The following is a 25,966-nucleotide window of genomic DNA, read 5'->3' as shown; positions in this document are numbered from 1 at the left end:
TTGCAAACCCTCGCACACATATTTTGCAGAGGGACTGATCACATTATGTGTGGTAGCTCCAGTAGTTGGCTCTTGAGTGAACTTTTCAAAGCAGTGTGGGGCCTGAGACATCTTTCAGATTAATTTTAAACACGTTTCAATTGAATGTTAGAATCAGCAGGAGCCATGCGGTGCATGTGCAGTGCACCATGATGCAGCCGCGCCCAGGTGAAGTAAGAGTGGCTCGGTTTGTTTTCCATGTCCATGATTGTACAGATTGTGATTTGGGGCCCAAAAGCGCCAAATCCATCTGGATCCAGGGGCAATCACTGATTTTTTGTGGTGCTCGCCTCTGTTCCAAACTACTAAGTGCAGTAGGAGCAGCTGGACATGTTCCCTAGTCAAACATTAGAATTTGCAGGTTAGGGCCCAAAATATGGCGGGATCCAGCAGCTCCAGGTGCCGGATCCGGGTTTTTGCAGGGCTTATGCTCCGGATGCAGCGGGGCGCGGGTTTGGGAGCATCGGGGGCAATTAAGCCGGGTCTCTATTTTGACGGTACAATTTAGGGGCTTGGCTTTTGACACGGGCAGCATCTGGCAGGATCCAGGTAGACCCAGCTGTTCCCTTCGCCTGGCACTGCTCAGCGCAGCGTCCTTGGGTGCTTGCCATATTCGGACACGGGCTCATTGACCCTCCCCACTCCTCCCCATACGCCGGGACAGGCGAGCTCGAGGCTTTGAAAATTAGCCTCCGCTGTGAGCGTCTAAAATGTTCTTGGCACCCGGGGCGCTGCAGCGAGCCGCGGGGCACTTGTCCAACATTCGCTCCAGCTCCTCCACCGAGCGAGTCCGGGTCTCTAACACCCCGGCGCTGTCATCGGCGAGCTCCCGCGGCCAGGCTCGCCTGAGCCCAGTCCCACCATGCAGCAAGGCCAGGTAAGGGCGGGGGAAGGGCAACGGGTCGGCTCTGTTATACGGTGCCAGGGGAAGCAGACGATCGGGCAGACACTTGTGGTTCTGTCTTGCGATCAACGCCCCCCTCCCCCCCCCCCGACACACACACACACACACACATATACACACTCTCTTTTGCCAGCTGATGCCTTGGGGCTCGTTCCCGTTTGGCGCGGGCTGATTCAGAGCCAGAGTTACGGGGGGGGGGGGGAGGGGGGGACACAGTAAAAGCTGCAGCGCTACAGATCAGATGCGTTTCCAAAGGGCTGGGATGAGCTGAACCCGGCAGGGGGATTTGGAGGCAGCGGAGCTGCGCTCTCGGTCGGTGCCAGGGGAGCGGAGAGCGCTGTGCAGTGGGGGCTCCCCTAGGAGGGAGGGGGCGCTGGATTCGGGGACAGAGACGTGCCCCCAACTCCCACGAATCGCCCGGCGCCGGCCCCGGGGATTACAGGGGCGGCCGCTGGGCAGGGGCCATAGGAACGCGCGGCCTGGCGGGCAGGGCAGGAAGGAGGCAGCAGCCCACGAGGAAGCGTCGTTTCTCGCTGTGTTGTTGTAGGGCTGGGTGCTGCTGGCAGCTCTTCTCCTCGCTGGGCTGGGTCACCCCACATCCGAGGCCTTCAAGGTGAACAGGCGCCCGGTGCGGACTCGAACCTGCGCCGATCGGCCGGAGGAGCTGCTGGAACAGCTGTATGGGAGGCTCACCGCGGGCATGCTCAGCGCCTTCCACCACACCCTGCAGCTGGAACCGCTGGAGAAAGAACATAACGTGAGCTGTCCGGCAGGGGGCAGAGCAGCCAGTGAGAAAAAGTACCGCCTCCCTATCAACCTGCACAGCGTCTCCCCCTGGTCTTACAGGTGACTAGAGCCCTTATTTACTTTGCTACACTCGCAAGGGTGGCACAAGCCAAGTGTGGGGATTATGGGGCCACCGCTGCCATGGTCTTCTTCACAGGCTGAGTTTCTTGTCAGATCAGAGCTGTTCCCCTGGCACAGAGCACAACAAAGGCAGGTAGAGAAGGAAGGCTGGAATGAAGACAGGATGTCTTTCTGGGAGATAAGTGCTAGCTCAGTAGGAAGTTATGGGCTTGATGCAGAAGTTGCTGCGGTGAGGCTCTATGGGTCCATATTATGCAGGTGATCAGACTAGATGATCATAACGGTCCCTTGTGGGCTTAAAATCTACACCTCTGAAAACCTGAGATTCCTTAATTAACATGCATAAAGGTTTCTGTAACTTTGTGGCATGATTCTACTTTTCATGTAAGGACATAGCTCCGTTCAGACAAGCCTCCCGGAACAGAGATGTGTTGCGCATCAGTCTCTAAGAGAATGTCTCACAATAATTTGCACATGGAGTAGTGATGCTGGAACACACAAGAGTGTAAACTCTTGGAGTGAAATACTGGCCCTATGGATGCTTTGCCATGGGCTTCAATGGGGCCAGGATTTTACACCTAACATTGACAATAATGTCAAGGTCCCGTGTTCCCCCCGAAGAAAAAGGCTGAAGCCCACTCACTTCCCCACCTGCTGTCAGTGCTGACTCAGGAGTCACTTTGACTTTCCTTTGATGTTGCAGTTGGGTGTGAATGGCCTGGCCTGCTGCTCTGCAGTGACGGAAGAACTAAGTGTCAGGCCGAAGGCTGGGTTCAGTAGCATTGATCCTGAGGTGTGAGGAGTCATCTTGGGGAGCGCAGTGGTTAAAAGATATTAGAAAAAAAACAGACAAAGAGATTTAAAGAATTAAAATATGCTAGAAAATAGTGCAGTGTGAGGTAAAAATATAAAGCTGCAAGAGAAATGCATAAAACAGGCTAGAAAGAGAAGTGAACAAGAAAATAGAGTTGACATTAAGCTTTTTTCTTAAATAGAAAGTTTTTCACCACCATCCGAAGTGGCACTTGGTACACACTGCCCCATGCAGAATCAACTCTCTCCTATAAGACTGCCACCAAGAATCCCCCATAATTTTGCAGCTGTTCCATGGAGGTACACACCCACAATTGGTCAAGTCAGCCTGTAGTTTAGGAGCACTCTTACACTCCTCATTGAAACGAAGCTTTATACCAGGTCGGACATGATATAGATGCCGTTGGAAAGGGAACGTTAGTTACAAATTACACAATCTTTCCTGTTTAATAAACTGCACCTTGTGAAAGGAAGCATCTGACTGGCAGTCAGAGCCTACGACAGTGCAGGAATCTGATATAACGACATAGACTGGGACTAAGGGACAGTAACCTCTTCAGTGAAGAGCTCTGAATTTTCAGTACATTTATTTTTTCAGTTACAGCAGGAAATAACAGATACGTGGATGAGAGAAATGTGGGTGGAAACATCACTCGATTACCTAACATTGCACTGAAAATAAATAAAGGAAATCCAATCCAAGGTAAAGTTAAACATTTAGGAGGCATTTGGCCTTTAGCAGAAAAAATAAACTATGAAGAAAGCAGGAGCAGAACACCAACAATGGTGGGAACCATTAATATTTTAAAATGTTTTCCTCAAAGGGAGAGACATTACTGTACACTTAAAAAAAATCTGTTACTAAATAAAGAAAAGCTACCATATCCTAAAGTGCAGTTATACTCTAAATGACGACTTAGGCCTTGTCTACACTAACGTGGTAAGTTGATCTAAGTTACACTAGTTAAGTTATGTAACTGAAGTCGATGTAACTTAGATCGACTACACCGCACTATATCGGCGGGAGACACTCCCCTGTTGACACAGCTTCGGCCTCTCAGGGAGGTGGAGTACTGAAGTCAACAGGAGAGCACTCTCCATCGACTTATCACGTCTTCACCAGACCCGCTGAATTGACGCTGCTGCATCGATTGCAGCAGTGCCAATTTAGCTGGTAGTGGAGACAAACCCTCAGTATCAGCAATACCATGGGGCTTCATGCTTGACTCTTAAGAGCCTCCGTACCATATCTGAAACTCAGAAATAAAAAGGTATTTTTCCTGACTGCTGGCCCTGAAGACAGCCTGGAATCTGAAAGTTAAGCTGAAGTTTAGGTCCACATTGTCTTCTGTGTAGATTACTCCAGTGTAGGGGTTTGGTAATGCTATCTGATCCTTCCTTTTGGGGCAGCCACTCTCACTCTGACAGAAGGGGTTTTCCCCACTGAAACTCGGCGATTTTGAGAAATCCAGAAAAGATCAGGATGAGGAGGCAGGAGGCCCTGTGCTTTCACAATGCCTTGATTTAGGTCAGAAGCCCCCATGGGGCTATGGGTGATAATCCTGTTGAGTAACAAAGATATTTAAAAAAAACTAATAGTGAAAGTGTGTGTGTGGACACAGCATAACAGTGAGATCCATGGATTTCATAGCAGTTAGTATCGTTAAGCCAGACCCTGTCCTGGGATCTAAAATGCATCCAAGTGCAACGTGTGCCATGTTTACAGTTATGATGTTCCAAGGAGGTACCTTCACATTCCCCACTGCAAAGGGGTTGGCTTCTCTCTCTCTCAGGATGCCAGGCCACACACAAGGAAGTAAAATAAAATGATTTTTTTAAAGCATTGAAAACAAGCTATGATCCTGTCCCCTGTACTTCTCTGGGCATTGTGCCTGAAGAAGGAATGGAGGACGGGGTCCTTTATTTTCAATCTTCTAAAAGGAGACTGAACAATAGAGAGTTAAAAACAAGCCCAAACCCCAAAGAACTTGTATTTCTCTTTAAATTTCATACGTGCTCCTGTTATGATGCTCTGAGTAAAGGACAAAGTCACAGTCGGGCAGCAGGCTTGAAGATAAAAATACCACCTCATTAAGGACCTCCAATAAATATTTACTTTGTGGCATGTTCCCTGCTTGTTTTTAGCTCAAAAAATAATCCCATGTGAGATAAAAACAGTTCATTTGCTCAATGAGGCCTTTATAGACAAACTCATATTTAGGAATATTACATTTTCTTGTAAACATTGAGGATTTTTTTTTATAGCTACATAAAAAATACACAGAAACCCCAAATATGTTGAAATGCTGAGAATAGCATATACCAATAACTTAACTAACTCACACCCATTTCAGAGTAGCGGCCGTGTTAGTCTGTATCCGCAAAAAGAACAGGAGTACTTGTGGGACCTTAGAGACTAACAAATTTATTAAAGCATAAGCTTTCGTGGGCTATATATGCATCCGAAGAAGTGGGCTGTAGCCCACGAAAGCTTATGCTTTAATAAATTTGTTAGTCTCTAAGGTGCCACAAGTACTCCTGTTCTTTTCACACCCATTTGTTCTGCCATATATTGGTCCTCTCAGGATGTTGTTCTACCTGGGATAACAACAACAAAGCAAGGCCTCAATTCTGCCATCGTATCTGTGTGGACAGACTTCTTTGACTTCAGTGGATCTCAGCACAGGTACAGCCGTCTGTTCACCCAGCACCAACCACAGGAATGGGGCCAGTCTTAGGAAAAGGGGGATCATAAAGCCATAAATCCTCCTCCAGACATCTCAGACTGTGCCAGTCAGACAGCCCCAACCTCTCTCTAGCCATTCAAGTAACCCTAGACTTTTAATATTTATTTACAGTATTGTATTCCTGTGTCACCTAAGAGCCCCAGTCAGGGGCCAGGACCCCAGTGTGCTAGGCACTGTACAAACACAGAACAAAAAGACATTCCCTGCCCCCAAGGGTCTACAAGCTATTCTTGGTATAAGACAAGAGACAACAGATGGATACAGTCAGACTGGGAGCACAAGGAAACAGTGAGCTAGTATTGGTTAGTGAGAGAGGCAGTGGTCTCTGCATGTCATTGGCCTCACACTTTTTGTCAGCATCATGGCAAAGGAGAATTTTGAAGAGGGTTTTGAAGGAAGACAAAGAGGTGGCTTTGGGGAGTTCCTCCCAACCTTGAGGGCAGCTTGTGTTGAACAACAGAGAAGCCCCCCCATGTTTTATAACAACTGTTTTTTTATTTTTAGTTTAAATTTTCAGTTGGAGCTCAGAATGAAGGCAAAAGAATGTTTGAAAATAATACATGATTGGAGGGGAATCCTGGGGCTGTCCTGCAAACTACTGGCCCAGTGATGCAGAGACCTAGCATTCACTGCCTAAAACTAGATCTAGTTGGCAGGAAAATTTGCCTGATATTCAGTCTTTTATTAGATCATTACTATAATGGGGCTCCAGGAGCCATCATACGATAAACAATAAAAATGTATTATCTTATTTAAGACATGTATTCTCTTGTCCTCTACTGTCTATGGTACTGTAAATTCTTAATGTCAGTCTGTGATTTCATAGACGTCTGAGGCCAGAAGGGATTATTAGCTCATCTAGTCTGGCCTTCTGTGTATCACAGGCCATAGAATTTAACCCCGTAATGCCTGAATCCAGCCCGTAACTGTTTGAGCAACAGCATATCTTTTAAAAGGATATGCAGTCTTGATTTAAAGATTTCAAGTGATGGAGTATCCACCACACCCCTGGGTAAGTTGTTGCAGTGGTTATCTAGCTTCGCAAGTGCCACCCTAAATATTTCCTCTCCCTCATTGATATTTTTCATTCTTTGAGTCATTGTAGACCGGGGTGGGCAAACTACAGCCTGCAGGCCGAATCCGGCCCGCAAGCAGTTTTAAGCTGGCCTGCGAGTTGCACCAACGGCTCGACTCCGCTCCAGCACTCTGGCCAGGGCATTGCGTTGGCGGCCAGACCACGTGGCTCCTGGACCCAGCATGGCTCCGCTCCAGCTCCTTATCCCCCCTTCAAACTCCTCGGTCCCAGCCCAGAGCACCCTCCTAAACCCCAAACCCCTCATCCCCAGCTCCACCCCAGAGCCCACACTCCCAGCTGGAGCCCTCACCCCCTCACACACACCCCTCACCCCCCCCCCCCGCCCCAGCCCAGAGCCTCCTCCCACACCCTGAACTCCCCAGTTCTGGCCCCAACCCAGAGCCCTCACCCACCCCTCACCTCCTCCCCTCCCGCCCCAGCCCGGAGCCTCCTCCCGCACCCTGAACTCCTCATTTCTGGCCCCACCCCGGAGCCAACACCCCCAGTCAGAGCCCCCCCCCACACCCCAACCCCAATTTTCTGAGCATTTATGGCCCACCATACAATTTCTATTCCCCAATGTGGCCCTTGGGCCAAAACGTTTGCCCGCCCCTGTTGTAGATAATGATCATCCCCACTTTAGCAGCCTCTCAGCCTAGCTTCTCTCTAACTTTCCTTGCAAGCCACTGCCCGCCATCAATCTGATCATCATTTGTTGCTCTAATTTCCGCTAAGTTGCCAGTGTTTTTCTGGTGGCAGGGTGCCTGCCCTGAAGTGAGTGTAGAGTCCAAGGTATGATCACACTGGCGCTGCATGCAGAGGGATTGTCCCTTCCCCTACTCTGTGACATGATACCACTGAACATGCAGGTCTAAAAACGCTCAGATTTTGCCACAAACACACTGTCACCCTGACGTTTAGCAGCCTTAGTGCTCTCCAGTTTTCTCTCTGCCATTCAAGAGCTACATTATAGATTTTTTTTTCTTTCCGGGTGCATTAGCTTAGTTTTTCCCAAATTTATGTTTCTGCCCCTGATTTTAATCTGCCTGGGATCTTTGGTATTATTTCTCTGTCTTCATTTGGTATTTGCAGCAGCTCTCAATGCAGCAGCATCTGCAGATTTCATTATCATTAACATCCTGTTTATACCCCCATCATTAATTCTATCCCCCATCATGAATAATGAAGAGGTTAAGTCAGTCCAGGCCAAGCTCCAAGCCCTGTAGTACCTCCCAGGACACCTGCCCCCAGCTCAGCACACTGCCATTTATCACAGTTCCTTATTTAATCTCTCAGTTCACATGACAGCATTCCAAGCCAAACCACCTGGGATTTGTCATATAAGAGTTCCTGAGAAAGAATTAAATGCTGCACTGAAATCCTAGTGTCTGACACTCACCTACCACATCCCTCATCCAAGTGTGTAATTCTATATCCATCTACACAGATATATTTTCAAAGCAATCAACTTAGGCTGTAAGAATGTATGCACGATCCATCTGCAGCCTCTTCCCTTGTCTTTGTTCTGCATTTATTACTGCTTTCCTGTCCTTTGGTCCTTCATTTGCTTATACAAACATCAAGACTTACATCATTTTTTGGCTTGATACCCCTCCGAAACACACGAGTTGCCATATGGATCAGACCATAGGCCCATCTGGTCCAGGATCTCGCTGCTGGCAGTACCTAACCCGTGGTGCTTCAGGGGGAGGTTGTTGGAGGGGGGATGCATAAAAGTACATCTGCCTAATATTGAAATCCCATCCTGCTGGCCAAAGAAGATCAGTATACGACCTGTCGCATGAAATTTAATTACCCATATCACTGTTACTTTGCAGAGCTATAAAGAGCCAGTAAACTGAAGTCACTAAATTAAAGTCAATGGGAATTGAGCACGCTCAGAATCTCACTGGATTTGCTGAGCACTTCACAAGATGGGGCCCAGAATTATCCATGCTTACCGCAAGAGCTCCTGTGAACAGTGAGCCCTGCCGGTTGCCTGTGCTCTGGAGGGTCATATGTCTACTCACGGACTGCTCTTCCTTTCTAAGGATATTACATGAATATGCATTGGGGTCAACTGACATCTGCTTTTAGGAGGAGCTGGCAAGGCCTGTGCTTCTTGGTCATTGCTCAAGTTTAGCACTGCTTCAGTAACATTGGTACTAGTGCTTGGTTTGCCACCTGCAAAGTGCTGCTTGCCCTGAACAGAAGGGGCTGCACTCACTTAAAGTAAGAGAAGTCCCACACACTAAACTTGTATCAACAGACACATGAGCAGCTTTCTTCATGTGACCAGAGCCACTCAACGAGTAAAGTTACACACAACTAAATGTTTGCAGGATCTGATCTTCAGTCTAGGAATCATGGTATATCCTGGTCCCCCTGACATCCATGGCAAAATGTCCACCCAATAGTTAGTTGTGGGTGCATGAGGCATTCCAATAAGGCAGGTGTATTAATCAGATTTGTTTTTATCCTCCAGTATATAAATAGTGTAATAATCATTTATAGCTGATTGGTAGGAATGTATTCAAGTCTCTCCAAAAAATCCATTTCTCCCTGAGTCCCACAAGAAGTGGCTAGATACATTACACAAAAACAACCATGAAGTCCCTCTCACCTCTGGATTCCCCAGTATAGCCTCTCTGTGTCTGTCTCTTAGGACCCAATCCTGCATCAGGATCAGCTTCTGCAGCCCCCAGGCCTGGGGGAAAGTGTCCACACTAGTGGATCCTGAAGCAGGTTTAAGGCCTTAGACTGCCTTTATTTTTGTGTTCCGTACAATATCAGGCTCATTGTCATTGTTAATTAAATAATCACCATCTCCTTTTTACAACATACTTCAGGTTATTACTTCAGCAGTGGGCTACATAGTAAGATATACCCTAAGATGAATATATTAACAAACATCTCCAAAATTTCCTAAACAGGAGCTAAATTGCTGGGTTCCTCTTGGCCATCCTATTCCCCCGCTGAGTCCTGCTGAATAACACTTAGTACAACAAAATATTTAAGGTAGGAGTCAGATGTAATTTTACTACAGCAGCACCAATTGTGATTTGATCTCCTGTTGGAGTCTTGTCCTGCTTCCCGCTTTCCATACAGAGAAGGTGATGAATATCCTTTACTTTCTAATACCCTCTTCTTCATACACTTATTATAATCTAATGTTCAGTCATCCCTCTCCCAAGCGATAATGGTTTTTGTTAGTGTGTTTGTTTTGTTTTTTACAAATGATTTTTCTGTCTATAAAAATGCCAGTTTTAGTGCTCATGTATTTAAAATTCTAGTAAAGAATTACAGGAGGAAATCCATCTTCATCTTTGCTAACTCAGGCTCAGGCTGGCTTAAAAAACTGCAGTACTTTAAAAGAAATTATACAAGGGAAGGGATTTTTCTTGTGAGTAAACTTCCATTGACTTTTTCAAGCACCATATCCAGGATATTTTACAGAGTTCAGCATTATCGTGTGATACAGTGAAATAACACAGAGGTGCCGCAGAACACAAATCTGCTATTAATCAGATCCTTACTTTAATGCATCTGTGTAATGATCAGCTGGACCTTATCAGAGTTCTAGAATGCAGAGCATCCTCCCATTACTGAACATTCTGAACAGTTTACAGGGTGGAGATTTCAATGGTGCTAGTTTTGTTATGGAGAGGTACCTACTTCTCTACTGGAGGTGTTGCTAGGGTTCTTTAGTTAATTCACTTTACACTTAATTTGCTTTACATATATATTGGGCAATCGACTGCTGGTGTGAATGGACACACTGACACTGACTTTGCAATTCTGCGGGGTTGCAGGTGCTCATCCCAGCACTGAATCTGACAGAGTGCATGTAAAGCGCTCGGAAATTGTAAAGTGCAATATAAGTGATAAAGTAGGATTATGAAGATCACCTACAGTCACAGCACTATAGGACAACCAAATCTTTAGACAAGTCAATGCTTTGCAAGTGTTGCCCCTTCTGACAAAGTGGCCTTTCAAAGTTTGCAATCATACTAAGCAAACAGCAGGAAGTTTGCTTTTCATTGGGAGCTCTCAAAGCACTCAACAGGGTCACGAGAAAGAGCAAAGCCAAAAACTAGTCACATTTCACCAGCCGCTTCAGTTCAGTAGGGAATTTAAATTTATTTAGAACAAACATTAAACACAGCATCTGTGTACAGCTGACTGCCAGGAGATCATTTCTGTATGTTTGAACTGCTGCCTAAAGGCCAGTTAGCATTAACCACCAATAACACAGTGATTACATGGTCACATCTTTAGTCACATGTGGGAAAGCGTTCATGTGAAATTAGAGCATGCCCCAACCTATTCAGTACTGATACTTCTTATAAACAAATAAAACATTTTTAGTCCTTTTCTAGGGAAAGAAACAAGTATGTTATGAATTGCAATCCTATGAGCAATGGAGCTACACTGATTTGCCACAGTTGAGGATGTACATGGACTCTGTACGTGAACATTCAGGTTCCACACATGAATACAGGAACAGGTGTGCAGTGGCACAGATTGTATGAAAGGAAGACATTAAAGCCGACGGACTTTTCATGACAGCAGCCCTGGTGATCTCTGAGCAATTCACCCCAAAGGAGACAAAGCACAGAAAGACAATGAGGCTTTAGAGTAAAGGTTTCCTATTAAGATTTGGGCTGAAGCCTCAGAAGCTTGGATCCAGATTCAAAGTTCAGGGACATTTGGGTGCAGAGTTTAGCTTCAGCCTATTTTATGGCGAGAAACCAGCCGTGAAGTTCTGGTCCGGCTCCAAAACCTTTCCAGAATTTGGATTCAGGCTTTGGCTCAGAATCAGCTCAGATTTCTTCCCTTCCTTTTATTACTATGGAGACCTCTTGAGGTCCCTTCCAACTCTGATATTCTATGAAGGTAGCAACCCCACAGTTCAGATTGTAAGACACTTTCCATACAACATCCATTTTGATCCAATCTATCTTTCCCAAGTGCCCTTCCCCCGCACCATGAAATTGAGAATATATACCCCTCTGCTTAGAGGATATTTTTGGGGAAAGTTCAGGGTCAATCAGTGAAGGTAAAAAACAACTAAAAACTCATATCTTTGCATGGGGCAAGAAGCCTCTATTAGCCAGGGAAGAAGTAGGCAGGAGGGATACCTCAGTGGTTTGAGCATTGGCCTGCTAAACCCAGGGTTGTGAGTTTAATCCTTGAGGGAACTGTTGGGGATTGGTCCTGCTTTGAGCAGGGGGTTGGACTAGATGACCTCCTGAGGTCCCTTCCAACCCTGATATTCTATGAAGTGCTTTCATGGGGTCCAATAACAGCCTAAATCAAGTGGCAGAGGTGTGTGGCATAGAAATTACTGGTCATAGCTCAGTGTGAGGTGAGAGTTTTACATATATCAATGTAAGAGATGAAGATTATTCATCATCCCCATTTTGCTGGCCCCAAATCTTTTTATTTCATGGTGATCTGTCTTGTGGTAATCTTGAAACACACAGATATTACCCAAAGAAAGAGAGCAGGCATAGTGGAGAAAGAGGAAGGTTGCAAAAGGCCTGTAACATTGTTGACATTTGAGTTTAAAGGAGTTATTTATGTTCTGTGGGAAAAGCCAACATTTAAGAGACAACAACATACCATATGGTATAACCCAAAGTATGCATCGATTGCCAAAATTTACCTTATTATGGGGCTGTTGAAATCAGTTGTGTTTCTGTCTGAGTGGGATCCCTGTAGTCTACCCACCACAGCATACTCCTTAAAATAAAGATACACCAACAGGCTGCGGCTTTTATATCTGGGAAGTGGGTGTGACCCTAGACCCTGGGCCTGTGGCATTCTGGGAAATGTAGTTCAGGCAACCAATGTGAAGTCCAGCATGTCAGCTTACAACTAGTTAATTTAGAGACTGTAAGGAGGTAATGAGTTTAGTTTGCATTATACATGAGTAAATGTCTTCATTCTTTTCAATAAAGAGGGAAATTTTAACTCTCGTATAGGAACACAGGAGTTGCCAGACTGGATCAGATTCGTGGTCCATCTAGTTTTGCACCCTGTCTCCAACAGTGGCCAGCACCTGGTATTTCAGACAAAGGGACAAGAACCCCAGAGTAAGCAGATGTAAGGTAGCCTGCCCTCCATGAAGGTCTAATCATGATCCCTTTTAATTAGAGATTGGCTTAAATCCTGAAGCATGAGATTTTACCTCTCTTCCAATACTCTATTTTTACCATTAACTATTATAACTGGATATTCTTATTATCTGAATAAACATCCTACCTGTCTTTGACTCTTCCTAAGTTCTTATTCATAGATTCATAAATTCCAAGGCCAGAAGGGACCATTGTGATTATCTAGTCTGACCTTCTGTATAACACAGGCCAATGAACTTCCCAAAATGATTCCTAGCGCAGATCTTTTAGAAAACATCCAATCTTGATTTAAAAATTGTCAGTAACGGAGAATCCACCATGACCCTTGGTAAATTGTTCCAATGGTTAATTACTCTCATAGTTGAAAATGTGTGCCTTATTTCCAGTCTGAACTGGGCTAGCTTCAACTTCCAGCCATTGGATTGTGTTATACCTTTCTCTGCTAGATTGAGGAGCCCATTATCACATATTTGTTCCCCGTGTAGATACTTACAGACTAATCACGTCATGCCTTCACCTTTTCTTTGTTAAGCTAAATATAGTGATTGACTCAAGGAGCTCAATCTTAGGGTATGTCTACACTGCCAGAGTTACAGCACCAGCAGTGACAGCGCCACTCAGAGAGAGCTGAAGGGAAACCACTCTTGTGTGTCAGCTGCCTGCACAATAGCATGTTCACACTTGCGGCACTTGCGGCACTATTTGGAGCGGTGCACTCTGGGCAGCTATCCCACAGAGCACCTCTTCCTCTTTTTCTCTTCTGCTAAGAGTTGTAGGAAGGTGGAGGGGGTCATGTGATGCATTGCTTCATATCTCAGCAATCCCTGTGCTTCCGTCAGCATTTGGCGCCCATCTTTCAACGGTTTGTGTACTGCGTGCTCTGCCTCTTCAGTCTGCAGAAATGGATCCCGCACTGTGGACCAATATGCTGTTCGCTCTAACACGTCACGAGTGGCAGTGGAGTTAGTCCTTAAACTACAAAGGCAAGAGGAGTGGTGACATTGATCTCGCCACGTGTAGTAGCTACAACACGAGATTGCTTGTGGCGTTCACGGAGGTGCTGACCACAGTGGAATGTTGCTTTTGGGCTCAGGAAACAAGCACTGAGTGGTGGAATCACATCGTGATGCATGTCTGGGATGACTAGCAGTGGGTGCAGAACTTTTGGATGAGGAAAGCCACATTCATGGGACTGTCTGATGAGCTCACCCCAGCCCTGCGGCACAAGGACACAAGAATGAGAGCTGCCCTGTCACTGGAGAATCGTGTGGCAATTGCACTGTGGAAGCTGGCTACTCCAGACTGGTACTGATCGGTCGCTAACCAGTTCGGAGTGGGAAAGTCTACCCGTTGGACTTGTGTTGACGGAAGTGTGCAGGGCCATTGATCGCATCCTGCTCCAAAAGACCGTGACTCTGGGAAATATGCATGACATTGTGGATGGCTTTGCACAAATGAGCTTCCCTAACTACGGAGGGGCGGTAGATGGCATGCATATTCCAAGTCTGGCACCAGATTACCTAGCCACCGAGTACATTAATCAGAAGGGGTATTTCTCAATGGTGCTCCAGGTACTTGTGGATCACCGTGAGTGTTTCACGGCCATTAACACAGGCTGGTCTGGAAAGGTGCATGCCACACGCATCTTTCGGAACACTGGCCTGTTCAGGAAGCTGCAAGCAGGAACTTCCTTCCTGGACCAGAAGATCACCATAGGGGAAGTCGAAATGCCCATTGTGATCCTGGGAGACCCTGCCTATCCCTTAATGTCGTGGCTTATGAAGCCATACATGGGCCACCTTGACAGCAGCAAGGCGTGGTTCAACAACAGACTGAGCAAGTGGAGAATGACTGTTGAGTGTGCGTTTGGCTGTTTAAAGGCACGCTGGCGCTGCCTATATGGGATGCTGGACCTGGTCAATGACAATATTCCTATGCTTATGGCCGCCTGCTGTACGGCTCCATAATATTTGTGAAGGGAAGGATGAAAGCTTCACTCAGGGCTGGACCGCAGGGGCTCAGGACCTGGAGGCTGAGTTTGAACAGCCAGAGACCAGGGCTATTAGAGGGGCGCAGCACTGGGCTATAAGGATCAGGGATGCCTTGAGGCAGAATTTGAAGCTGAAAGACACTAATAATGTAGTGTTTGTAATGCTAGGAGGTGATTGTGATTGGTGCAGATGATGCACTATGAAGATTTAAGAAAATTGCCTATTGCTTTGCAAGGCTCTGTTTGCTTTCAATTAATAGAATAAATTAATGGAGATATCCCATCTCCTAGAACTGGAAGGGACCTTGAAAGGTCATCAAGTCCAGCCCCCTGCCTTCACTAGCAGGACCAAGTACTGATTTTGCCCCAGATCCCTAAGTGGCCCCCTCAAGGATTGAACTCACAACCCTGGGTTTAGCAGGCCAATGCTCAAACCACTGAGCTATCCCCCCCCCAAGCAATAAAGATTGCTTTCAAATCAAAACAATTATTTTATTAAAAAACAACAACCAGAGGAGAGAGACAAACAAAAAAAACACATCAGCACTGAGGGGGAAGGGAGGGTCCCAGGAGGAGGTGGGGTCTCGGGACAGTTAAAGATTTGTGTATGTCCAAGTATCATATCCAATCTTCTCCTTTGGAGTACAGTGCAGCAGGTACTGTATTTCAGCAGGGCTAAACTGCAGAGGGACGGGTGTTGAGTGCAGTGGGTACTGGGAGTCCGCAGGGCTGGACTGTGATGGGGGAGGAGTGGAATGCAGCGGGTACAGACTGGAGCCAGGAGGTTGATAAGAGTGTGTTGGCAGTGTCTGGAGGGCGCATGGAAAAGAGTTTTGCGACACCGGCTGGGAGGGGAGGGCGGGTGTGGAGCTGCTCAGTTTGCAGTGCTGGTATTTCCTGGAGCGTGTCCGCTTGGAGCTCCATAACATTTAAGAGCCACTCCGTGGCTTCATTCTGGCGCACCGCGTTCTCCTTTTGGTCCCTCTTCTCGCTATCTTACCACTCCTTCAATTCTTATTTTTCGGCCATGGACTGCATCATGACATCACGAAGAAAGTCTTCTTTAGTTCTTCATGGCCACTTTCTAATTCTGCTCAGCCGTTCAGCTGGCAATAATAAAGAGAGAGGTTGGGCTCCCACGGTCATATCTGTGAAGCCAAAATGCAACATTTTACAGGAGCAGTATTGTTTGCAACACAGAGACAACTGATTCGGTGATTTAAAACACTGTTACTAACTGGCTGACCCCAGGCAAGCACCCATGCGCCACAAGACCCCCAAAATGGTGAGTAATCGCAGGGGCTGGATAAATCAGTGTTCCAGGACCGTACTGCACACGTGGCTCTTGGGGAGAGCCAGCACTGTAGGGGGGGGCCTTATAATCATTTCTGTCCCCACATTTTCCACAGGCTGTGTTTATTATGGAAGATATTCACTGCTGAGGGTGATCAGGGAATCAAGGGAGTATCTTCTTTAAGACTGCAGCTTCCGCACTGGACCTTATGCAGCTCGCCTGTGTGCAGCAATAGTCGCCTCACTCCCCCCCACCCCGTGATGGCAGAGTGGCATAGGAAAATTACCCTTAATGGGGCAAGAAACAAAGCAGCTCTGCCAAAGAACCTGCAGCAGCGGATTGCCCAGTATCTCCTTGAGAGTTTCGTGGAGATCTCAGATTCCCGCGAAGTGAGGGAGTCAATCAACACCCTGTTCCGCCGCTCAGACTAGGCATGTGGTGGTACGCGCATCATACAGACACAAGCCTGCTTTCTGCAACCCTCCTGCCCCCAAAAACTTGCTTCAGCAATTCCCAAAATCAAAGCCACTTACCAGGAGCCTCCTCTCCTGTTTGCGCTTCGCCAAGCTCTGACAGCTGTGACTGGCTAGTCTCCTCCAGGATAGAGAAGAGCTCTTGGCTGCATGCATCTCTGACCTCCGAGTCTTCCTCTGCCTCTGGGTCCCCCTCCCACTCCACATCCTCATCCAAGATTTCCTCCTCCTGGCTTGGTCCACTCTTGACTGATAAGTGAGCCACGGAAGTAGCTACAGTGGCCTTTGCATTGGAGGTGGGGTTGCCATTGAGTATCGCATCCAGCACTTTGTAGAACCGGCAGCTCATGGGCGCAGCACCGGAGCGGCTGTTTGCCTCCTGTGCCTTGTGGTAGGCGTTCCGCAGCTCCTTCACTTTGACCCTGCACTGCAGTGTGTCCCTGTCATGGCCCCTTTCTGTCATACATTATGAAATCTGACCATAGCTATCATAATTCCTGGAGTGCAGCTGGAACTGAACAGCCTCCTTTCCCCAAATGCTGATGAGGTCCAGCACCTCGGAATTGTTCCAAGCAGGGGATCGCCTGGTGCGTGGAGCAGGCATGGTCACCTGGAAAGATGCGCTGAGACCACTGCACACAAGAAAACAGGAAGGGGACTGTAGTGGGGTGGTTACCCCGCTCCAGCCCCGAAGGGGTTAAAACAGCCCTGGGAAAGAGCTGCTCCAGGGAGCCAATAGGGTAGGCTGATTGGGGAAGCAGCCACAGCTGGGGCCATGCCCCAATCAGGCCACAGCTGGCCCTATAAACAGGGCTGGTTTTAGGTTGATTCCCCCAATTCCCGGAATCGGGCCCCGCGCCTAAGGCGCCTTTTTAATTTTTTTACTCACCCAGCGGCGGTCCAGGTCTTCGGTGGCGGGTCCTTCACTTGCTCCGTGTCTTCGGCAGCATTTCGGCGGCAGGAGGTCCTTCAGTGCCGCGGAAGACCCGGAGCGAGTGAAGGACCCGCCGAAGACCCGGACCACTGCCGGGTATTCGAATCGGGCCCTGCAGTTCCTAAAGCCAGCCCTGCCTATAAAAGGGCTGTGAGTCAGAGGCTGAAAAAGAGTCTCTCTCTCTTGTTGGAGAAAGAAGAACCGGGCTGCCTGGGAGAAAAGGGTACCTGGAGTGGAGCAGGGCTGGGGGAAGGCCAGAGGGGTTGGGGAGCTCCAGCCTGGCAACTCCCCAGGCTGAGGCCTTGCTGAAGGCCCAAAGCAGGTACGGGGGTTGCAGAGGTGCAGCCCAGGGTAGGCAAAGGCAGCAGGTCCAACCCCCCCCCCCTTGCCGATGATGAGTGGTTTATAGACTGCAGTCTGCCCTAGTGAGTGGGGGGCTAAATGGAGACTGGCAGTAGCCCCTGAGACAAGGTGGGATAGAGGGTTTGGGGTTCCCCTGGGAGAGGTGACTCAGAGACTGTGGGGTTACTGCAGAGGGCAGAACCCCAAGGGAAGGGGCACCGGGGTCCGGGAGGGACATGGAGGCCAACGGCAAGCGGGACATCGGCCAAAAGATGGTGCTTCAGAGCTGGAGAGCTAATTCCCAGGATGACCAGCAGGAGGCGCCAAACTGGTGAGTCTTCGCATCGCTACAGGGACTTTCAAAATTCCCAAGGAATTTAAGGGGCAGGGCTCAAGGTTGGTCACCGGAGGGCAGAGCAGTAGAGTCCAAACCGATGACCAGAGAGGCAAAAACAGGCATTGTGGGACACCTCCCGGAGGCCAATCACAGCGCTGTAATCGACCAGGGTATCTTCACTGGCACCGCAACACTGTAGCCCTGGTGCAGAAAGGCCGGGGTGGATTGTTACAATGCTATAACTGTGCAGGTTCTGAACATGAAGTGGCGTGGCAGTGTGTAGACCTCAGGAGTTACACCACAGAAAGCTGCTTTACTGCGCAGAAACTTGCCAATGTAGACAAGGTCTAAGGCATGTTTTCTAATCCTCTAATCATTCTTGTGGCTCGTCTCTGAAGCCTCTCCAATTTATCAACGGCCTTCTTGAATGGTGGGCACCAAAACTGGAGATAGTATTTCAGCAGCAGTTGCCAAATATAGAGATAAAATAACCTCCCTGCTCTTAATCAAGATTCCCCTGTTCATGCATCCCAGGGTCAAATTAGTTCTTTTGGCCACAGTGTAACACTGGGAGCTCATGTACAGCTGATTATCCACCATGACCCTCAAGTCTTTTTCAGAGTCACAAATCAGACCTATGAGGAAAGATTGAAAAAAATGGGTTTTTGTGTAGTCTGGAGAAGAGAAGACTGAGGGGGGACATGATAACAGTTTTAAAATACATAAAAGGTTGTTACAAGGAGGAGGGAGAAAAATTGTTCTTCTTAACCTGAGGATAGGACAAGAAGCAATGGGCTTAAATTGCAGCAAGGGTGGTTTAGGTTGGACATTAGGAAAAACTTCCTAACTGTCAGGGTGGTTAAGCACTGGAATAAATTGCCTAGGGAGCAGCACCAGCGTAGGAAGCAGGTGCTTGGGGTGGCCAATTCAAAGGGGCGTCACTCCGTCTGGTATCGGGGCGGCACGTCCGGGTCTTCGGAGGCAATTCGGTGACAGGTCCCTCATTCCCTCTCTTCCTCTTTGAGCTGCCACCGAATTGCCACCGAAAGGGAAGAGAGGGAGGACCCACCGCCGAAGAAGCGGCGCGATTTAGCTGCCACCAAAGTGCTGCCGCTCTTCTTCTTCCTTTTTTTTTTTGCTGTTTGGAGCAGCAGAAAAGCTGGAGCTGGCCCTGCTAGGAAGGTTGTGGAATCTCCATCATTGGGGATTTTTAAGAGCAGGTTAGACAAACACCTGTCAGGGATGGTCTAGATAATACTTAGTCCTGACATGAGTGCAGGGGACTGGACTAGATGACCTCTCAAGGTCCCTTCCAGTACTGTGATTTTGTGATTCCCCCCATCCTGTAATCATGGCCTACCTTCTTTATTTCTAGAGGTATACATTCACACTTAGCCATATTAAAACACATATAGTTTCCTTGCCCCCAGTTTACCAAGCAATCCAAATGGCTCTGAATCAGTGACTTGACCTCTTCATTATTTATCACTCTCTCAATTTTTGTGTCACCTGCAAACTTTATTAGTGATGATTTTTTGTTTTCTTGTCTTAATAACATCCTGTAACAATGAGTTCCACAGTCTAATTCTGCATATTCATTTTCCTTTTAGATGAGGGATGAGTAAAGTCCTCTGATAAAACAGTCTAAGCCAACTCAGCAGAGATCAGGTCCTGCCAGAGGGCAAGCACCGGGTCTGACTAGGAGTTCTGGGCTATGGACTTTTCTTATAGTTTAAGTAGTCAGTTCTCCCTGAATCTACAACTAACCCATCATTGCGTGGCTGATTTCTTGTAGGTGGCAGAGCAGAAGTGGCTCTTGAGGAAGGATGTGGAGGTGAGGGTAGTTGGCCTGGGGCTTAATCTTTATTTACAAGGTGCCCTCAATCTAACTTAATTTTTGCCTCAGAAAAATTGTTCTATGAAAATAATACACAACTGCTACCTCATAAAATAGCAGGAGAGGGCAAAAAATAAAATTGGTTTTGCAGTTCACCTCTAAGTGGGCAGTTGGGACTAGAGTCACATAGGGACTTAGCCAACTGCCTATTTAGATGCCACTGAAAGTCACAAAATGCCTGCTCAGCTGCCAGGTAATGCTGAAGGCACCTAAATCCCCATAATCATCCAGCTTTCCACCAGTGGGCAAATCTGCCTAATTCCTGACACTGTCCCAGAGCTAACAAGCTGCTCCATGCCCTGTGCTCACGTCTAAGCCCTGCAGGATTCTCATGCCCCTTCCTATCACACTAGCAGGGCCTGCTGCAGCAGGTGTGCTCAGAGCACACCTAACTCACACACTCCCCAGCCAGGGGGCAGCAGCTTGGGAATTTCTGTGGCTGGCTGGCAGGCACATGCCATAGGCTACCCAAGAGCCTGGGATCTCCACTCTGCCTGATTTGGAGCAGGGACTTGACCCCAAGTCTTCCACATCCCTGGAGAGTGCCCTAGTCACCAAGCTATTGGGCAGTCTGGGGTGCAGCTTTTGCAGTCTCTCCTATTGAAGCCGTTCCCTTTGTATAAATAATGGGAACAGCTTCATCAGGCACTAGTGAGAGCTAGTATCCCAGAATGCCCAATAGCCTAGTGGTTCGGTCACTCCCCTACCCTGCAGGAGATCTGGGTTCAAATACCTGCATCAACTCAGGCAGAGCAGCAGCCCTCTCATAGCCCAGGTGAGTACCCTAACCACTGGGGGAGGCTCTCTAATTGGTTATGGAAAACAGCTGACCTGGCTAAGGTGCCTAACTCCAGGGGTGGTAGATAATAAAGGATATTTCTATCGCAAAGCTGTGGCTGCAGCAAACCCCCGTGAAAGACAGCCTGAAGCTTTGAACATGTTAGAGTCTCCTGTTGGTGGCCCCCTTACTTTGCTGCTGAGTTCAAGATTCAAAACAGTCCTGTGTCTGACTGTCTCGATCTGACAGTTTTAGAAACTAAGGCAAGTCAGATCTCCGTGTCCCAGACCCTGGTCAGGTCAGTAAGCTGCCCAGCACTTTTTCTTTCCACTTTACAACTAAGCAGCATGACAGCAATCGCTACAGCTGTTTTGCCTGGCAAAAACCCCAACACATTATATAATGTGATTTGATGTCAACATTTGTTATAATATTTTCCAGCTGGCTTACATAAAAGCATGAAATGAATATTTATTATTTACTTCCATGCAGAATTTCCTACAATCCCACAAGGTATCCCAAATACATTCCTGAAGCGTACTGTCTGTGCAAGGGCTGTCTCACTGGGATTTATGGCGAGGAGAATTTCCACTTCCGCAGCACCCCAGTGTACATGCCAACCGTCATCTTGCGCCGCACTTCAGCTTGTGCTGGGGGTCGCTACGTGTACACAGAGGATTACGTCACTATCCCTGTGGGGTGCACTTGTGTACCGGAGCAGGAAAAAGAGGTGGACAGTGTCAATTCCAGCATAGATAAGCAAGAAATGAAGTTGTTGGTAAACCAGAACGACAAGCCAGCATCTGAATGAGACCCATTCAAGGACCCCTGTGTACAACATTGGCTTCACGTTACTATTTCACTGACTCAGGAGATGATATAGCAATAGGGGGGGAAACAATTTTGTCTTTCTAACTACATCTGTTGCAGTTATAAGGCGAAGGCTGTGTTCAGTAGATTGTTACTCAGCCATGGCAGACAAGACACATCAAGTAAGAAGGATCTTTTCAAAGTTCAGCTTCTTTAAGTTTATATTGTTTAGAGTTAAACGCAATTTTATTCTATCCTTGCTTATTTTGGATGAATTTTTAGAAGGTGCTATAACCGTGTAACATGCCAGCTACTTTCATAACAAACTACTGGTTGCAAATATTTTACAATAATTTTATATTCTGCCTTTTGGTAATTCTATGTAAAGTCATTTAACTACGGCACATGTCCCATGTTAGCAGTAGAAAGGAAGCCAGTAATTCTGATTGCTGGGGTCCTCCTGTTACATTGCAGACTGTAAAACTCCAAGTGATGTTCTTGGCTGCTACAACCATAGCTATTTAGAGTCTACAAAATGGGAAACCGTTGCCACCTAGTATCTTTCAACTGTGTTGACTTGCTAAAGTCATTCATATAATACTCAATAAAAGGAGACACTCATATGAACATAAGAATGGCCATACTGGGCCAGACCAAAGGTCCATCTAGCTCAGTATCCTGACTTCCGACAGTGGCCAATGCCAGGTGCCCTAGAGGGAATGAACAGAACAGGTAATCATCAAGTGATCAATCCCGTCGCTCATTCCCAGCATCTGGCAAACAGAGGCTAGGGACACCATCCCTGTCCGTCCTGGCTAATAGCCATTGATGGACCTATCCTCCATGAACTTATCTAGTTCTTTTTTGAACCCTGTTTTAATAAACTGAGTTAATAAACTCTCTTTATTATTGCTAAATTCTCCACTCTGCTACAAGTACAAAACCTGCTGATAAAACATTGACTAGAATGTTACAAAACTGAAATATTAATTTTTCTGATATGGTTTAAATCTTTCTAGTAGTAAAAGGACACAAATATAATAAAGAGATGGACTCTGGGACACAAGTATTCTACATTATACCCCATTCCTTGTCAACCTCTTAATTGTTAGTCATGACAGCTGTATCCTGTAACATTGCAAGCCTTCTCATGTTGACAATAAATCCCACTGAGGGAAAGTCAATAGTAAAGAGAACTAATGAAATTCAGATATTTGTACAATGTGTGTTATTGTCTTTCCTGTGCATTATCAATAATTGGCTAACAACCCGTGAAAGATTTCTGATTATGTAGTTAGGGGCTCTGGAACAATTTGTATAGTGGGGTTGCTGAGAACTATTAAACCAAATTGTAAACCCTTTATATGATGGACACCACTTCAAGCCAGGGCGTGTGGCAGTACTCCGAGTACCCCTAGTTCCAGCACCTGTGTATGTAGCAGCATTTGGTCTTAAACCCCCAGCAGGCTACAGTCACTGGAGGTCAGTAAGATCTCATATTTTTGCAGAGGTCAGATGTTCTAGTTGGTGGACCTAACAGTGGTATCCATATGTTGTTTAGATTATACTGTAATTTCAGAATTTTACATACATATATTTCTTCACTAAGCATTGCCCTAAATTTTTCAGGATATAGAGCTTGCAGTTGTTGTTCTTGTGCTAAATTTCTTTATGACATTGTTTCTTTTTTCACTGAGGCTGAAGCTGATCCTTTAGGCCCAACCCTGTGTAAAGTCATTTTCCACTTTTACAAAATTGCAAGAAAAGGTAGCATTTGATAACCACCCAAAAAAGGATATTCATCAGCTAAAGTGTAGGAGCTCATCAGCACTATATCCAAATCACAGGGTTCTGAGACAATCTCCACCACAAGCATTCTTTTGTCCAGTCCTTGTTCGGGCACAATATTTGGAATGCCTACTACTAATCAGATAGAAAAGGTGGGTGAGGTAGTATCTTTTATTCGCCAACTTTTGTCCAATCAATCATTCTAGCATTAAACAATTACAATCCATAGTTGATGGGAGCCATATCCTGAAAGAAATCTTTCCTGAACCCCCTTTTCTGGCCTTCAAACAATCCCCCAACTTCAGCAAGCTCATCATCAAAAGCAAGAAGGACATACCAACTCAAAGTGTCACCAGCTCCTGCCAGAACAACAGATGCAAAGCCTGTAGATATATCTCCACTACTACAATGATCACCACCCTCCACAATACACCGTTCAAGATCCATGGGTCCTACACATGCCTATCAAAACATGTGGTGTACCGCCTCCAGTGCACTAAAGGCCCCAATAACAACTATGTGGGTGAAACCAGACAATCATTACACTCTCAAATGAACACATACAAAAAAATGATAAAAGACAAAAACACCATTTGATCCATAGGTGACTATTGTTTCACAAAGTGATCACTCCGTATCTGACCTCTCAGTCCTCATCCTCAAAGGAACCCTGCATGTAAGATAGGTATAAAATTAAAGAATTAAAATTAGCTTATTGGTTAAGGAAATATATATGTGTTGTAAAGAAAGATCCTGAGTAGCAAGTAGAAGGCCTCAAAAATACTAAATGATAAGGCCAAAAAGAATGAAGTAGGGAGGATATCTGGTTCAAAGAATAACTAATGAAATAATAGGAAGTTTCTAAAAAGAAGGCCTCTGACCGATAGGGGTGACTGCAGATGGTTTAAAATCAAACAAAGAATCTGTCTTAAAATGAGCCAACAGGGCCCTTTCCCACCCCACATATCCGCATTATCTCCTGTGGGAACCCAGGTTCAATAAAAAAGCTGTTGGTCCTCAGAAAGGAGGGGAAGAGATAAGGAGGAAAGGCCTTGGGAAGAAAAGAGATTGTAAATCTTATCTGAATTAAGACCAGAATTAAGGGTGAACTGTCTCAAACTAGTTTTTAGATGAAGCCAGTAATTGGCAATGACATCACTTGTTTGTTAAAGGGTATAAAAAGTCATCTTTTAACAGGTTCATTGCTAACACCTGCCAGCCCACGCTGGAGCCAACCAATATGGGTCTCAGCACCCCTGGGTTTAGCCTGTTTATAAATATCTTGATCAAATGCTTATAAATGTTTTGTTACTGTTTGTCTGTAGTAAATTGCTTATCAGTTAGATTTTTAAGAGCAACTTCATCAAGTACCGTTTGGCCTTTGGATTTAATAAAGGAATGTATGGTTAAATTACTGTTGGGTGGTTTCCCATTAATATTAATAATTTCAAATATTATTAATAATCCTAACACTCCACAACACCTTCAAAAGATGAGCCTGGGAATTTAAATTCATAACTCTGCTAGACACCAAAAATCATGGACTTAATAAAGACACTAGATTTATGGTTCATTACAACAATCTATAACCCAATAATCCTCCTTTGTTGTATGAGCTGTTAATGTCGCTTGGAACGGTCTCTTGAAACATGGGTTAACGCTTTATCTATTCCACCCTTGTATTTAGCTATGACACTCCAAGTACGTTTTTCAGACCTGAGGGAGAGCTCTGGATAGCTTGACAGCTTGTTTTTTAATACCAACAGAAGTTGGTCTAATGAAAGATACTAGCTCCCCCACCTTGTCTCGCTAATATCCTGGGCCCAACGTGGCTACAACAACACTGCCAACTACAACAAATCAGTTATTAGCAGACATGGATTTATTCGCATGATGTGGAGGAAAGAAAATCTATTTCTCATAAAAGTATCTCAGTGACTGTGGTGTTTGTTTTAAGTTGCTGCTATGTGATGACCACCTGTTAAGCAATTCTCCATGAAGTCTTTCAGGCACAAGCCATGAGATCAGTTTCAGATTTTCAAGTCACAAGCGCACGTTCTTGAGAGCCACTGGGAATAACAGGCTGAAGAAAAATCAGGTAAGTGGAACATGATCTGGTCAATTCAAACCAAGAAAAATTACACATGCCTTGGCTTAGACTTGAAAGTTTTGAAAATTGGCTGAGTCAGAGGAAAGTATTAGACCAGTGCAAAATCTCAGCGGATCAATAAATTATGTGTGCTGGAGGCCTCTCCCTCTTTGTACAGGAACAGGTGCAGAAAGCATCTTCTCAAGGTTACAAGTGAGCTCATGTAAAATTTTGCCTGAGTTACAAACCTCCTTTATTAATCCACTTCTCAGTCACGTGTGTGAATAATTTGTCAGCGGAGACGGTTTCCTTTCAGGAGAGGTGCCTGGTTTTTAGAACTATGCTGGCTGTTGTAGAGTGCACAGTTGTTTGCTACTAATAGTGCTATTTAACAGCAAAAGCATTTTACATTTCCAAAGCACTGTACACATATTACTTCTCACAGCACTCCTTTGATGCATAGTTATTACAAGCTCCATTTTATTGCTGCATTTGAAGCGTTAGGAGCTTAAATTTAGCCACGTCTTTTTTTTTTTAATTACCATGTTATGAACTTATCACAATCTGACATCAGCTGTGATGTGACATACTCCAGCTCCTAACCCTCAGATACCACCACGTTAGAACGGCCTTACATCTGCGTGAAAGG

The 25,966-nt window shown here is 46.1% G+C and overlaps 1 protein-coding gene across 1 annotated transcript; it reads left to right on the top strand.

The window, feature by feature from the left end:
* The first annotated feature begins 653 nt into the window (after nt 1-653).
* IL17D (interleukin 17D) lies at nt 654-24,642 on the top strand. Its single transcript, XM_005304386.5, has 3 exons — nt 654-916; nt 1,491-1,789; nt 21,123-24,642. The coding sequence occupies exons 1-3, from the start codon at nt 902-904 to the stop codon at nt 21,439-21,441; spliced, it is 633 nt and encodes a 210-aa protein (XP_005304443.2). The 5' UTR covers nt 654-901; the 3' UTR covers nt 21,442-24,642.
* Nucleotides 24,643-25,966: the final 1,324 nt, after the last annotated feature.

This window comes from Chrysemys picta, chromosome 1, assembly GCF_011386835.1.
Source record: "Chrysemys picta bellii isolate R12L10 chromosome 1, ASM1138683v2, whole genome shotgun sequence".
Lineage (NCBI taxonomy): Eukaryota > Metazoa > Chordata > Testudines > Emydidae > Chrysemys > Chrysemys picta.
Note: the sequence above shows the minus strand (reverse complement) of the source record. Positions and strands in the feature narration are given on the sequence as shown.